The sequence below is a fragment of the Saccopteryx leptura genome, chromosome 1, assembly GCF_036850995.1.
Source record: "Saccopteryx leptura isolate mSacLep1 chromosome 1, mSacLep1_pri_phased_curated, whole genome shotgun sequence".
Lineage (NCBI taxonomy): Eukaryota > Metazoa > Chordata > Mammalia > Chiroptera > Emballonuridae > Saccopteryx > Saccopteryx leptura.
The window spans coordinates 105,090,199-105,101,852 of record NC_089503.1 but is presented as its reverse complement, the minus strand read 5'-3'; the positions used below and the strand labels follow the sequence as shown (position 1 = coordinate 105,101,852).

The 11,654-nt window shown below is 40.7% G+C and overlaps 1 protein-coding gene across 3 annotated transcripts; it reads left to right on the top strand.

Annotated features, from left to right (window-relative positions):
- Positions 1 to 632: 632 nt before the first annotated feature.
- Positions 633 to 10,351, top strand: PTS (6-pyruvoyltetrahydropterin synthase). Of its 3 annotated transcripts, none has more exons than XM_066373053.1 (6): positions 633 to 782; positions 2,601 to 2,680; positions 6,392 to 6,414; positions 6,796 to 6,852; positions 9,122 to 9,192; positions 9,379 to 10,351. In XM_066373053.1, the coding sequence occupies exons 1-6, from the start codon at positions 700 to 702 to the stop codon at positions 9,500 to 9,502; spliced, it is 438 nt and encodes a 145-aa protein (XP_066229150.1). In that variant the 5' UTR covers positions 633 to 699; the 3' UTR covers positions 9,503 to 10,351. The 3 variants fall into 3 exon arrangements, with proteins under 3 accessions (XP_066229150.1, XP_066229141.1, XP_066229160.1); XM_066373044.1 differs by having other exon boundaries at positions 6,392 to 6,438; XM_066373063.1 differs by lacking the exon at positions 633 to 782 and adding an exon at positions 865 to 1,133 and having other exon boundaries at positions 6,392 to 6,438.
- Positions 10,352 to 11,654: the final 1,303 nt, after the last annotated feature.

Sequence of the window (11,654 nt, the reverse complement as noted above, 5' to 3'; positions counted from 1 at the left end):
CACACACACACACAAACTGGGCCCTGCTTGAAAGTCAGCCTATTTATCACATTTGCACACACTATATTAATTCCTATCCAAATGGCATAACTTTAATTTCCTTAATTAATTTTAATATTATATCTTAATTATTTTTATATATCTTCCATATTTTTAAATATTTCTATATTTAATTACTATAGCATTATATTACTACAACAGTCACCTTAGTAGTAAGCATCTTTAGGAACAACCTAGTGTCATCTCTGAGACCCACATGGTCCTTCGCTGCCCTGCATTTCTGCTCCTTTTATGATAAGGAGACAGGCCCTGGGATTTATCTGAGTAACCAGCTACAGCAGGCTTCTAGTGCAACCCAGGGGTGGCACCCAGAAAGTCCTGCAGGACCCAACGCGTGCCCAGACCCACGCTACGCTTGTCACGTGCCCTTAGGCTAACCCAGTTCATTTGACCCCTGCTGACTGCGTCCAGCTCTCTGAAATCTCGCGGGTACCAGAGCCTGTCAGGGACAGCTGTTACGGCCTCCGGCCGGATGGGGCGCCCGGCCGCAGGGAGGGGCGCGGAGACTTCTGGTGTCGCGGAGTTGGGATTTCCGGGGCGCGGGGCGCACTGCGCAGCCGCCCGTAGAGGCCCCGCCCCTACCGGGCTGGCGTAGGCAGAGTGCAGAGATCACAGTCCAGCGCTGTGGTCTGCACGGCGATGAACTCTGCGGGCTTTGGCCGTGGGCGCTGGGCGCGAGTGTCCCGCCTTGTCTCTTTCAGCGCGAGCCACCGGCTCCACAGGTAGGCATGTGGTGTGAGCAGCGCCGCTGGCGGGGGCGGGGCCCGGGGCGGAAGGCAGGTGTGCGCGCCGCGGGTGGGCGGGGCACCCGGGGTCGCGCTCAGGTCTCCTGGAGTCGCGCTGAGGGTCCCCGGGGTCGCGCTGTGGCTGCCTGGTTCCTTGGCGACTGCGTGACGCGTGACTAGTAGGGCTGACCGGGCTCCAGTGCGGAAAACGTGGTGGTGACCGAGCCGACTGCGGGAGAGGAACCGGGCGCGGATCCCGGAGGCCCTCCTCGCTGGCTCTGCGACCTGCAGTGACTTCCTGTCCCCCAGGGCCCCTGGTTATTTCAAGGGTTGCTGTCGCATGCGGGGGTTAGACTTCTCAGACTATACGGTGCGGGTACAGGGAAACAGCGAGTTCCGGCTGCCCTGGCCGTTGTGATCACGGCGTGCGGGGCAGTGGTTGCAGGTGTCCGCTTTCCTGGGGCAGCTCCTAGAGCGGGCCGGCCGTGGGGACCTTAAGCAGAGCTCTCGGGCTGCTTGGTGGCGCTAGAGCTTTGTCACCCATTAGCAAGCCCTGCTCTCTGGACATCCACTCCCTGGCTGTGGAATAGGATAATCATTTATACCTAACCAGGTGCGTCCGTGCATTCACTGCACAGGTGTTTCTGGCGTGCTTGTGGGATCCCGTGCTAGAGAGCATGGGCGTCGCGGTGATCCACACGCACCTCTCATTGCCTTATGCGGGGAGCGTACGGTCTGATCAATATTGCGGAAGGTCTAGTGAGATGATTTTGTGCCAAAGCTTCGTGAATGGTAGCACTCTAAATGTAAGAAGTGCATAAGCAGGAGAAGGGAGCGTAGTAAAAAGAGTCTCAGAAAGAAAGGGATTGTGTAATAGAAAGCTTGAACCTATAGGGTAGTAAGGACTCATTAAAGATGCAAAGATTGGACAGGTATAAGTATAAAAATCCGTTAAGCAAAGTGTTCTCTGCCTGGAACAATAGTTGATTGTTGTAGTGTTAAAGTTCCATCTGATTTGAATGCTCCTTGTGGACTGGTGAAGTTATCAGTAGGCAGTAGTTGAGGCGTAATACAGCAAGAATGTTAAAGAAGAGACTAATAGGTCATGTCCTTATTTCAGGAGCAAGGAGATTTTTAGCCACTCCCACTTGAGGACAAGCATCCTTTATCATTTAGCTATGCCTAATTACATAGTACAGGGGTCCCCAAACTTTTTACACAGGGGGCCAGTTCACTGTCCCTCAGACCGTTGGAGGGCCGGACTATAAAAAAAGCTATGAACAAATCCCTATGCACACTGCATATATTTTATTTTAAAGTAAAAAAACAAAATGGGAACAAATACAATATTTAAAATAAAGAACAAGTAAATTTAAATCAACAAACTGACCAGTATTTCAATGGGAACTATGCTCCTCTTACCACCAATGAAAGAGGTGCCCCTTCCGGAAGTGTGGTGGGGCGGATAAATGGCCTCAGGGGGCCGCAGTTTGGGAACCCCTGACATAGTAGGTAGGCAGTAAATGTTTGTTGAGTTGAAACATGAAAGGGCCTTGAGCAGATCAGGTATTGCGATCTTGGGGGACCATAGGGGTTGTGTTTGCTTATACTAATTTGTACAGTACAGTATCTTACTTAGGGCATGCATGGTTCCAAACATAATGAAACCCAGTTGATTTATCATTCTCCATTTGTTGAGCTAAAGTATTATTACATTGTGAAGTTTTTAAAAAGCCAGAACAAATAATAAATGTAGGGAACAGAGAAGGTGTCTGAACTTGTGTCATGTTGATTTTCTTCTTTTTTTCTGGTCAGCAAATCTCTGAGTAATGAAGAAAACTTGAAATTGTTTGGGAAATGCAACAATCCAAATGGTCATGGGCACAATTATAAAGGTAAGAGGAAAACTACTGAAATTCTAGCCCTTTTGATAAAAGTGAAAGGATATATTTGTCTTGATGAGAAAAAACCTTATGGGCAGAGCAGTAATGCTTTGAGCCTTGAATGAGAAGTTGAATGGAAGTTCAAAATGAGAACAGCTGTTTCTTTGATTGGATGTGTCTTAACTTTTACCTTACAATTAATTGTCTGCTGTGTTACTGATAGTCCAAAACAAGTAGTGGTTTAAATATTTTTTTTTCCTTTGGCCTTAGTGTACATAATGAGATTCTTTGACACCATGTTTCATTCTGATTAGGCATTGCTGATGCTAATGTTAAAATTAGATTGTGTTTTTTGAAGAAACAATGACTGACAAATGGGGAATATTGGCTAGGAATATGCTGAATGGTATGAAAATAGATTGGGTCTAAAACTTGGCTAGTAGTGTTCCAAGAAAGTAATTAATTTACACAAGAATAAGAGTTGATTCTTTGAGATGTAGCTGATGTCTCAAGAAACTGGTATGTATGCCATTGAGTATCACAGTATGTGGTATAAGACCAGGAAAGGTGTCAGATCAGGATTCCTAGCTTAGTTATTCTCTCTTACTTGATCTGTGATACCTCTCATTCTTAGTTTGTTCATTTGTCATATAATACCCCATGGTGTTTGGAGCTGAAAAAAAAATGTTAGTTTGTAAAGCATTCTGATTATGAAGATTTTTCAAATGCTTCATACAAGCACTTGTTAATTTACAAAGCATTACTGTAAACTGTAACATTTATCTGAGTAAAGGGATAAGAGATTTAAGTACTCTCCCCCACAAAAAAGAGTTTTGGGTCTAGTTAGTAGTGTTGCTTGTTTAGAAAGGGACTGCCCGGAATTGGAGCAGACCTCTGCCTCTGGGGTTCCTCTGTACATTTTCTATATTTAAGGCAGCTATTGAGCTACCTTGGTCTACCTTGTGGTGGGTCCTGATGAGTGCATCAACATCATAAGCAGAAGTTGCACCCTCCTTGGCTTTGTCTAAGCCAGGGGTCGGGAACCTTTTTGGCTGAGAAAGCCATGAACACCACATATTTTAAAATATAGTTCTGTGAGAGCCATACAATATGTTTAACACTAAATACAAGTAAATGTGTACATTTTATGTAAGACCAACACTTTTAAAGTACAATCAGTCTCTGAATTCTTTTTAATAACGTTGTTATGCTGTTGCTAACCAATGATGAATAAAGTACTTCTTACCATTAATGCGACTTCTGGTGCTGCATGGTTTTGCTGATGGCTTTGTAGTCTGATTGATACGTGGTGAGGTTAAGCTTCATGCAGGTGTTGAGACTTCCATCCGTTAAACGTGATTGTAGGTTGGTCTTAAAGTTCTTTAGATGTGAGAAAGACTGCTCATATGCATACATAGAGCCAAACATTGTCAGTACTGCAATACTCACACACTGCAGTGTGTGGTATGTGATGGGAAGCGCACTCTAAGTTTTGACAATCAGCTGGTCCACGGGTTGAAGTTTTTTCATTTCTCCCACTTGTGTTTGTTCGCCAACTCTGCTTGCTGTCCTGCAAGTCTTTCCAAATCTTCATTTAGTGACTTGAATTTATTCACCCACATGTTTGAGGCCTTCCGGTCAGCCGCTTGTAGCTCAAAAGCTCTGATGGAAACACCGGGGATGTAACTCAGGTTGGTGCTGTCCACTGCACATTCGTGTGGATAGGTGATGAACTTAAAAAGACAAGTACGCTCACGAAATTCTCCAAAGCGCCCTTTGAATGACTGCAGGAGATTAGATGTGAAGCCCGCTAGCTGCTGGAGATCAAGATGTTGAGCAGAGTCACTTGCTGTGCATGCATCTTTAAACTCTTCCAGTTTTTCAAAGTGTAGTAAACAACCTGTTTCAATGTCGATGATAAAGAGTTCCAGCTTGTTTTCAAATGCAAACACTGCTTGTTGAAGGAATAAGACTGTATTTCCAGCGTCTTGCATTTTCACATTGAGCTGATTCAGATGTTCAATCATGTCCACTAGATAGTAGAACTTCGGGAGCCACTCACTGTTAGCTAACTCAGGATGCTCGACGTTTTTCATTTCAAGAAAAGTCCGGATTTCGCTCAGACAAGCTGCGAAGCAGCTGAGCACCTTCCCTCTTGACAAGCCAACGCACATTGCTGTACAGAAGCAGACCGGGATAATTATTCCCAACTTCATCCAGCAGTGTTTTAAACTGGTGATCACTTAAAGCTCGGGCAACAAAGTTGACCACCTGAATGACCAGCGACATCACCTCACCAAGCTGCTTGCCACACATCTGAGCACAAAGCGCCTCTTGATGTAGGGTGCAGTGAAAACTTAGGATGGGTCTCTTTTCATGTTCATGAAGAAGTGCTACGAATCCTGTTTTTCCCCACCATGCACAGAGCACCATCAGTACACACTGAAATAAATTTATCCATCAGTAGATTTTTTTCTTTAGCGAACTCAGTGAAAGACTTGAATAAATCCTCCCCTCTTGTTGTCTCTTTCATAGGCAAAACAGCAAGACTTTCCTCACGTAGTGTGTCACTGACAGCATACCTTGCAATCATGCTGAACTGGGATAAATGGATTACGTCTGTTGACTCATCCAAAGCGAGAGAAAAGAATGGTGCTGCATTTATGTCCTTCACTTATGTTGCCTCAGTTTGATTTGCCATCATGATGGTACAATCGTGAACAGTTCTTGCCGACAAAGGCATGTCTTTTATTCGTTTGATTATCTTGTCTTTATCTGAAAAGTCATCAAAAAGTTCATTGACAACATCAAGCATGAATGTTTTGGTATACTCCCCATTTGTGAATGGCTTTCTGTTTCTCACAGTTGCTAAAGCAGCACCAAAGCTAGCTGAAATCCAGTCACCTTGTTGGATCCAAACACGGAGTTGCTGCTGACTAGCTTGCACTCTGCACAGTAGCTCTTGACATGCTTTCTTCCTGCTGTCCCCCGCTGGATATTTCATTGCAAATGTAGTATGGCGTGTGTTGAAGTGCCGCTTTATATTTCACTGTTTCATCGATGCAATTTTATCATTGCATATTAGACACACTGCAGAACCTGCTCTCTCCACAAAGGCGAATTCCTCTGTCCATTCCTGCTGAAAAGTACGATACTCCTCATCCTTTTTTCTCTTAGCAATCTTCTTCGTCAAAAGGGTTTCTGCAATTAGCTAGCTGACTACTTGATTAATAGGAGGGAAGTTTACTTCCTGACCTCACAACGACCTGTGTATGTTACTCATTATCCAATAAAAATTTGGTGTTGTCCCGGAGGACAGCTGTGATTGGCTCTAGCCACCCGCAACCCTGAACATGAGCGGTAGGAAATGAATGGATTGTAATACATGAGAATGTTTTATATTTTTAACATTATTTTTTTTATTAAAGATCTGTCGTGAGCCAGATGTAGCCATCAAAAGAGCCACATCTGGCTTGCGAGCCATAGGTTCCCGACCCCTGGTCTAAGCTCATGCTTAGCTAGAGCTCCTGCTAAGCTCCTCTGTGTTGGTTGACTCTTGCTTTGGTTGATAAAGTGATCTTAACTAAGAAAACAAATGTCTTGGGGGAAATATAGCTTTGCGGGGCAGAGCTCTAATACTTAGTTTATGTTGCTGACTTGTGCTTGTGTGTTGATCTGTTGAAAGTCATGTTGATTTTTGGTGTTTTGTTTTCTTTCCCATAGTTGTGGTGACAGTACGTGGAGAGGTACATGCTGAATATATCTATGTGGTTTGTACAGATTGCTGGGCCCTCTTTTTGCCAACGTGATGGCTGTTGTGTTGGAAAGTTCTGTTCAAGTCAGCATTGCTTCATTGTTGTCCTTTGTGTGTGGTGAGCGGCTGCCATTCCAGGCTTTTCCCCACCACAGCGTTGTCTTTAATGTGCTACATGTGTACAGGGAGGAAAGCAGTGCAGAGGAAAGGGTGCCCGTAGCACTTGGGTTCCCACGCTGAGACTGAGGATTGTGTTGGGGGTGAAGGTACATGTGGGCACAATTTCTGTGTGTTGTACAGCCTTTAATAGTTTGCCAGAGGTTTAAATATGAAGAGCTTATTACAGTAACATTCACCTCTGTTTATTCTTTAGATTGATCCTGTTACAGGAATGGTTATGAATTTGACCGACCTCAAAGGGTATCTGGAGGTAATGGCATATTTGGTGCTTATTATGTGCTGCCCTCTTAAGTATAATCTTTGATGGTTCCCTTTTCACTTTCCCAACTAGGTATCTCCAGAGGTTCCCAGACGGTGAGTGAAATTGGGTGTGGGAGTGGGGGAGTAGTTGGAGGAATTCCTTTATGTTCTGATGGTGTCTGGGTGACGTAATGGAATTAGGTGCAGTGGATTACGGCCATGAGAATCAACATGGCTGTGCCTCTGTGTTCCTTGCTGGCCCGGAACTTCTGACGTATCACAACTCCTGTACTTTCTAGATGCAGCTTTCTTCTTGAAGCTTTCTTTTTTCCCCAAATTTTCCTCGTTCCACTGGTCTTAGATTTTCAGCACTACCCTGTTTTATTCCCTCTAGCTTTACTGTAAAGTCACTGGGGCAGTTCATCATAAGGATAACACAAAAAGAATGTGTTCAATAAAGGACATAGTGATTGTATAATTTTAGATTTCTTGCATTGTAAGAAATCCTAGATGATATCGAAGCCAACTTCTTCATGCCATAGATTGTTTGAGAAATGTTAAGAAGTTAACTGACTTGCCCTAGGTCATGGTTAATCCTTTACAAAGTTGGGGGTAGACTTCCTTCTGTCCAGCTTAGTTTTTATTGTCCCATCATTTCACCTATTTGTTTAGTTTTTTGCTTCAGGTCTGCTCTTTATTTTTGTCCTAAAATTTAACATTTGTTTAATAAAAATGCTGATATTACTTATCAGTACTTTTTTCATATTACTTATCCATACATTCAAGTTTGCCTGCTTCATGTCGTGCCTCATGTTTGAGCTAAGTACTGGGAAGACAGAGACAGATGAGACATAGCCCTTGCCCACAGAGTACTCCGGCCATTTTTTCTAGGAGGTAGAGAATTAAGTTCTTACTGCTGGAAAAGGTCAAGGGATTGATAAGTACAGACTGAGAGTTACAAAAAAGTTGTGGTGATAAAAAGCACAGCATAGGAGATACGGTCGATAGTATTGTAATAACTGTGTGGTGCCAGGTGGGTACTTGACATATCAGGGGGAACACTTCATGAAGTATCTAACCACTATGCTTTACTCCTTAAACTCATACAAAATAAAATTGAATGTGAAGTGTAAGTGAAAAATTTTTTTTAAAAAATAAACTAAGAAATTAAGTTCTCGGTTGAATAAATGAATAAGAGAATGAGTGAATGAACAATAGTACTGCACTCAGAATACTTTTGGAAAGCTCTAAATACAGAGTTCCTGCATCTACTGAGGACATTAAATATATATACACAGAATGTTATCCAATGCAAGACAGCAATATGAGAACTATGACATGTCCCAAGCAAGTGATATGATTACACCTTTTTATTCTACTTTGGAGGATGCCGCACACTCCCATCAGTAAAAGTGGCTCATCATGGCAGACAGAGTCAAGTTAGAGAGAATCCTGTGAGTCTCTGATGCAAAAGTTGAGACTTGAACTGGAATTGAAGATAAAACAAAGATACTTATTTTCTTGATATCCACGTGGATACCATTTGACCTATTTTAAAAGTTGTTCAGTTTAGGACTTACTGTTTTTGTATGATTCAGGTTTTGCTCAAAAAATGATTGCTATTTTTATATTCATGTACCTTTCTTGGAACCATACATACCACGGGAAAATTAGATTGTTTAGAATATAGCTAAAAATTTACAATAAGGTCATTACAATTCTTGCCATTGACAAGGGAAAACATGTTAATAATATGTAAGCATTAGGAAGCAATAGCATTTATGTCTTATATTTTTTCTTCTAAGAGCCCAAGATCATTCTTAAATTACTCCCTATGGCAGAAATTTAGAACTACTACACAATTTCAGTCTTAGTCTGCTTTATAAAATGTAGTACTGACTGAATCCTTGTCCTAATGACATTGTAGCATTGTCTCCAGGGTGAGACTCTTATGGAAAAGTATTCTGGTAACTTTGGACAGAATGCAAGAAGTGTTCAGCTGAATTCTTAACCACACGGCTCATTATGAGAAAGTGCCAGTGAATTCTCTACTTTTTGGTGTCTTAACCTCTTTGAATTCGGTAAGGGGCTAACCAGTCATTGGCGACACTAATTTATTTCACAGTTTTAAACTTTCTGAAATTGCTTTGTAAGACATGGATAAAGTACTTAAGAGTGTTGAGTTAGTGGCTGAATTGTAAGTTTCACAGGCAAAGGTGGAACATTTTGGAATTTGAGTCAGACATGGAGCTGATGTGTTCCTTTGTTTGCCTCTATAGGAGGCAATTATGAAGCCCCTGGATCATAAGAATCTGGATCTAGATGTGCCTTACTTTGCAGATACTGTGAGGTGGGTATGACTTCTCACCTGAAACGGATGGTAGGAAAGAATTGATTTTAACATTTTATCTGATGGCTGTAGATGGTATCTAGTTTTAGTTTAATGACACCTTTTAAAAATAGAATTTCAGTTCTTTGTAAATATTTAACATGAAATTTTATTAATTTGTGTTTTGATCTTCTTTTTCTTTTACAGCACGACAGAAAATGTAGCTGTATGTATCTGGGAAAACCTCCAGAAACTTCTTCCTGAGGGAATTCTTTATAAAGTAAAAGTATATGAAACTGACAGCAATATTGTAGTCTATAAAGGAGAATAGTGCTTATGGGTTAATGCTGTGGAAAGATTTGATTTCTTTCCATATTTGAAAAATATCTCTGTGGACTGTTAAGTTGTCACATAATTACTGTACCTCCACACTGTGTGCTGGAGTGCCTGATTTATTAATATCATTGTGAGTAGAACTTGGTTTAAATTTAAATCAATTTTAAAACCAGATGTGTAATGTATCCTGAGTGTCATTTAGAGACTGTTTTGTATAAATTAAAAATCGCTTCATTTCAGCAGACTCTTTTGGTGTAGAACTGTTTGAAAATGGAAGCAATCTATTTTTGTTATATAATTTTTAGTATTCATTTTTTTTCTGGTATACTATAAATGGCAGAAGTGTTTATGAGACTTACAACAGAAGAATCTTAAAAATTAAAATATGGGTAACTGCAAAGTCTGAAAACCTAGGCAGCCAATATTTCTTAATAGATTGAGCTCTTGATTACTTCTAGGGTATGCTGTAGGCACAAATTTATTCCATGAAAATTAGAAACAAACCATCTGAGGCAGTGCCCTGGATGGGAATACAAAGTTTAATGGAAGTGCGACTTTAGTGCGCGCTGTTCAGTGCAGTTTTGCACGGCTTATTGAAGTGTGAATTGTCAGTGAAGAGCAGCACATTGAAGATCTCACAGAATATCAGAAAACTACTTGTTAGTGATTTGTTTATGTTTCCAGACCTTGTGGCCACCTGACTAATTTTAACTCAGAAGACTGAAGAATCACATATATTAAACCCTGTTAAGATAACTTTGTAAAGCATCTCCTGTATACAGTTTTTTGTGATTGATTTTGTTTTGTTCTGATCATTAAACTTACCTGCTTAAGTTAAACTATATTCTTGGCTTTTATCTCTGGTATTTTTTCCTCATGACTAAATCCACAAGAATGTATTTGCTTGCTTTGCACAAGAACTGTTCCCTGTGGTGCTCTTATTTGTAGTCTAAACTTCTTAAGTATAGGGTTTTATTTTTCTTTCCACATAGTGACTGGTAGACAGTGAGTTCTTAGAATGTTGCCTCCTGAAAATAGTAAAAGGACCTGCATAGTTATTACTATACTAGAAAGATTTTCAAAGGAGTATACTTTTATTCTAGGGAATTGGTAACTGCAGAAATTTTATGATAATTTTTAAATTCTAATTTAAAATTTTTTCCATTGATTTGAGGTGGGGAGGAAGGAGAGAGATAGAGAAGCATCAACTTGTTCCACTTGGTTGGTCCATTTAGTTGTGTACTCATTGATTGCCTCTTGTATGGCTTAAACCCGTGACCTCAGCATGCCAGGATGATGCTTTATCCACTGAGCCACCCAGGCAGGGCTTTATGATAAAATTTGACAGTAATACAATGCCTGCTTAGTTAAATCTGAATCTGTTTTAGTTATTAAACAATTTTTATATTACTTATTCATGTATATTTTGTATTGATTACTTGAAAGATGGTAGCTATAATTTATTAAGATACTTTATATTTTAATTCCCACTAGTGCAATGTAAGGTGAGTATTAGTCCCACTTTAAAGGAGAGAAATTAAAATTGAGTTTAAGCTACTTGCCTAAGACCACTCAGCAAAAGATAGCCAACTGAGTGTTTTACACTTAAGGTCTGACTACCAAACACAGACTCTAAAGAAAGAATAATGAATGTATATTTCAAGATTAAAAACAAAAATCCCATATTTTGCAGATATTTTAGAAAAACATTATTTTTAATAGTAACATGGACACTCTGGGTGTAGTTCGTAAGTTGCTTCAAGATAGCATTTCTTTCTCTTTGCTCTCCTTAGAAAAAGAGAGTACTTCCTATTAGCTACCTAAGGAAAGACCAAAGAGTGGATAGAAGAGTTTCTTTTAAGTCTCCCTAGAACGTGCTATCAGAGACCTTATCCAGCTATCCTGCAATTGTTACTTTACCTTTTTGTTTTTCACCTGAGTTCCTTGTGGGCAAAGTATTTTAAGTAGAGTATTTGGTAAATAGTACTCAGTAATTTTTTGTTGATTAAATGAATGGCATATTGGTGGAAACCATTGAAATTTTATAGTGCCTAATACATAGTGAACATCTGTAAATATTTGTAGAATTGAATAACAAAGTTTTGAAGCTGGAGTTCTCGTCCCAGAACTGTCACTGCTCGTTTGTG

Bases quoted from the DNA above. Each gene is read 5' to 3' on its own strand.
- PTS (XM_066373044.1), top strand. From the start codon at position 700: ATGAACTCTGCGGGCTTTGGCCGTGGGCGCTGGGCGCGAGTGTCCCGC. The intron at 6,439-6,795 runs GTTTGTACAGAT...TTTATTCTTTAG, and splicing joins ATGCTGAATATATCTATGTG to ATTGATCCTGTTACAGGAAT. The intron at 9,193-9,378 runs GTGGGTATGACT...TTTCTTTTACAG, and splicing joins TACTTTGCAGATACTGTGAG to CACGACAGAAAATGTAGCTG.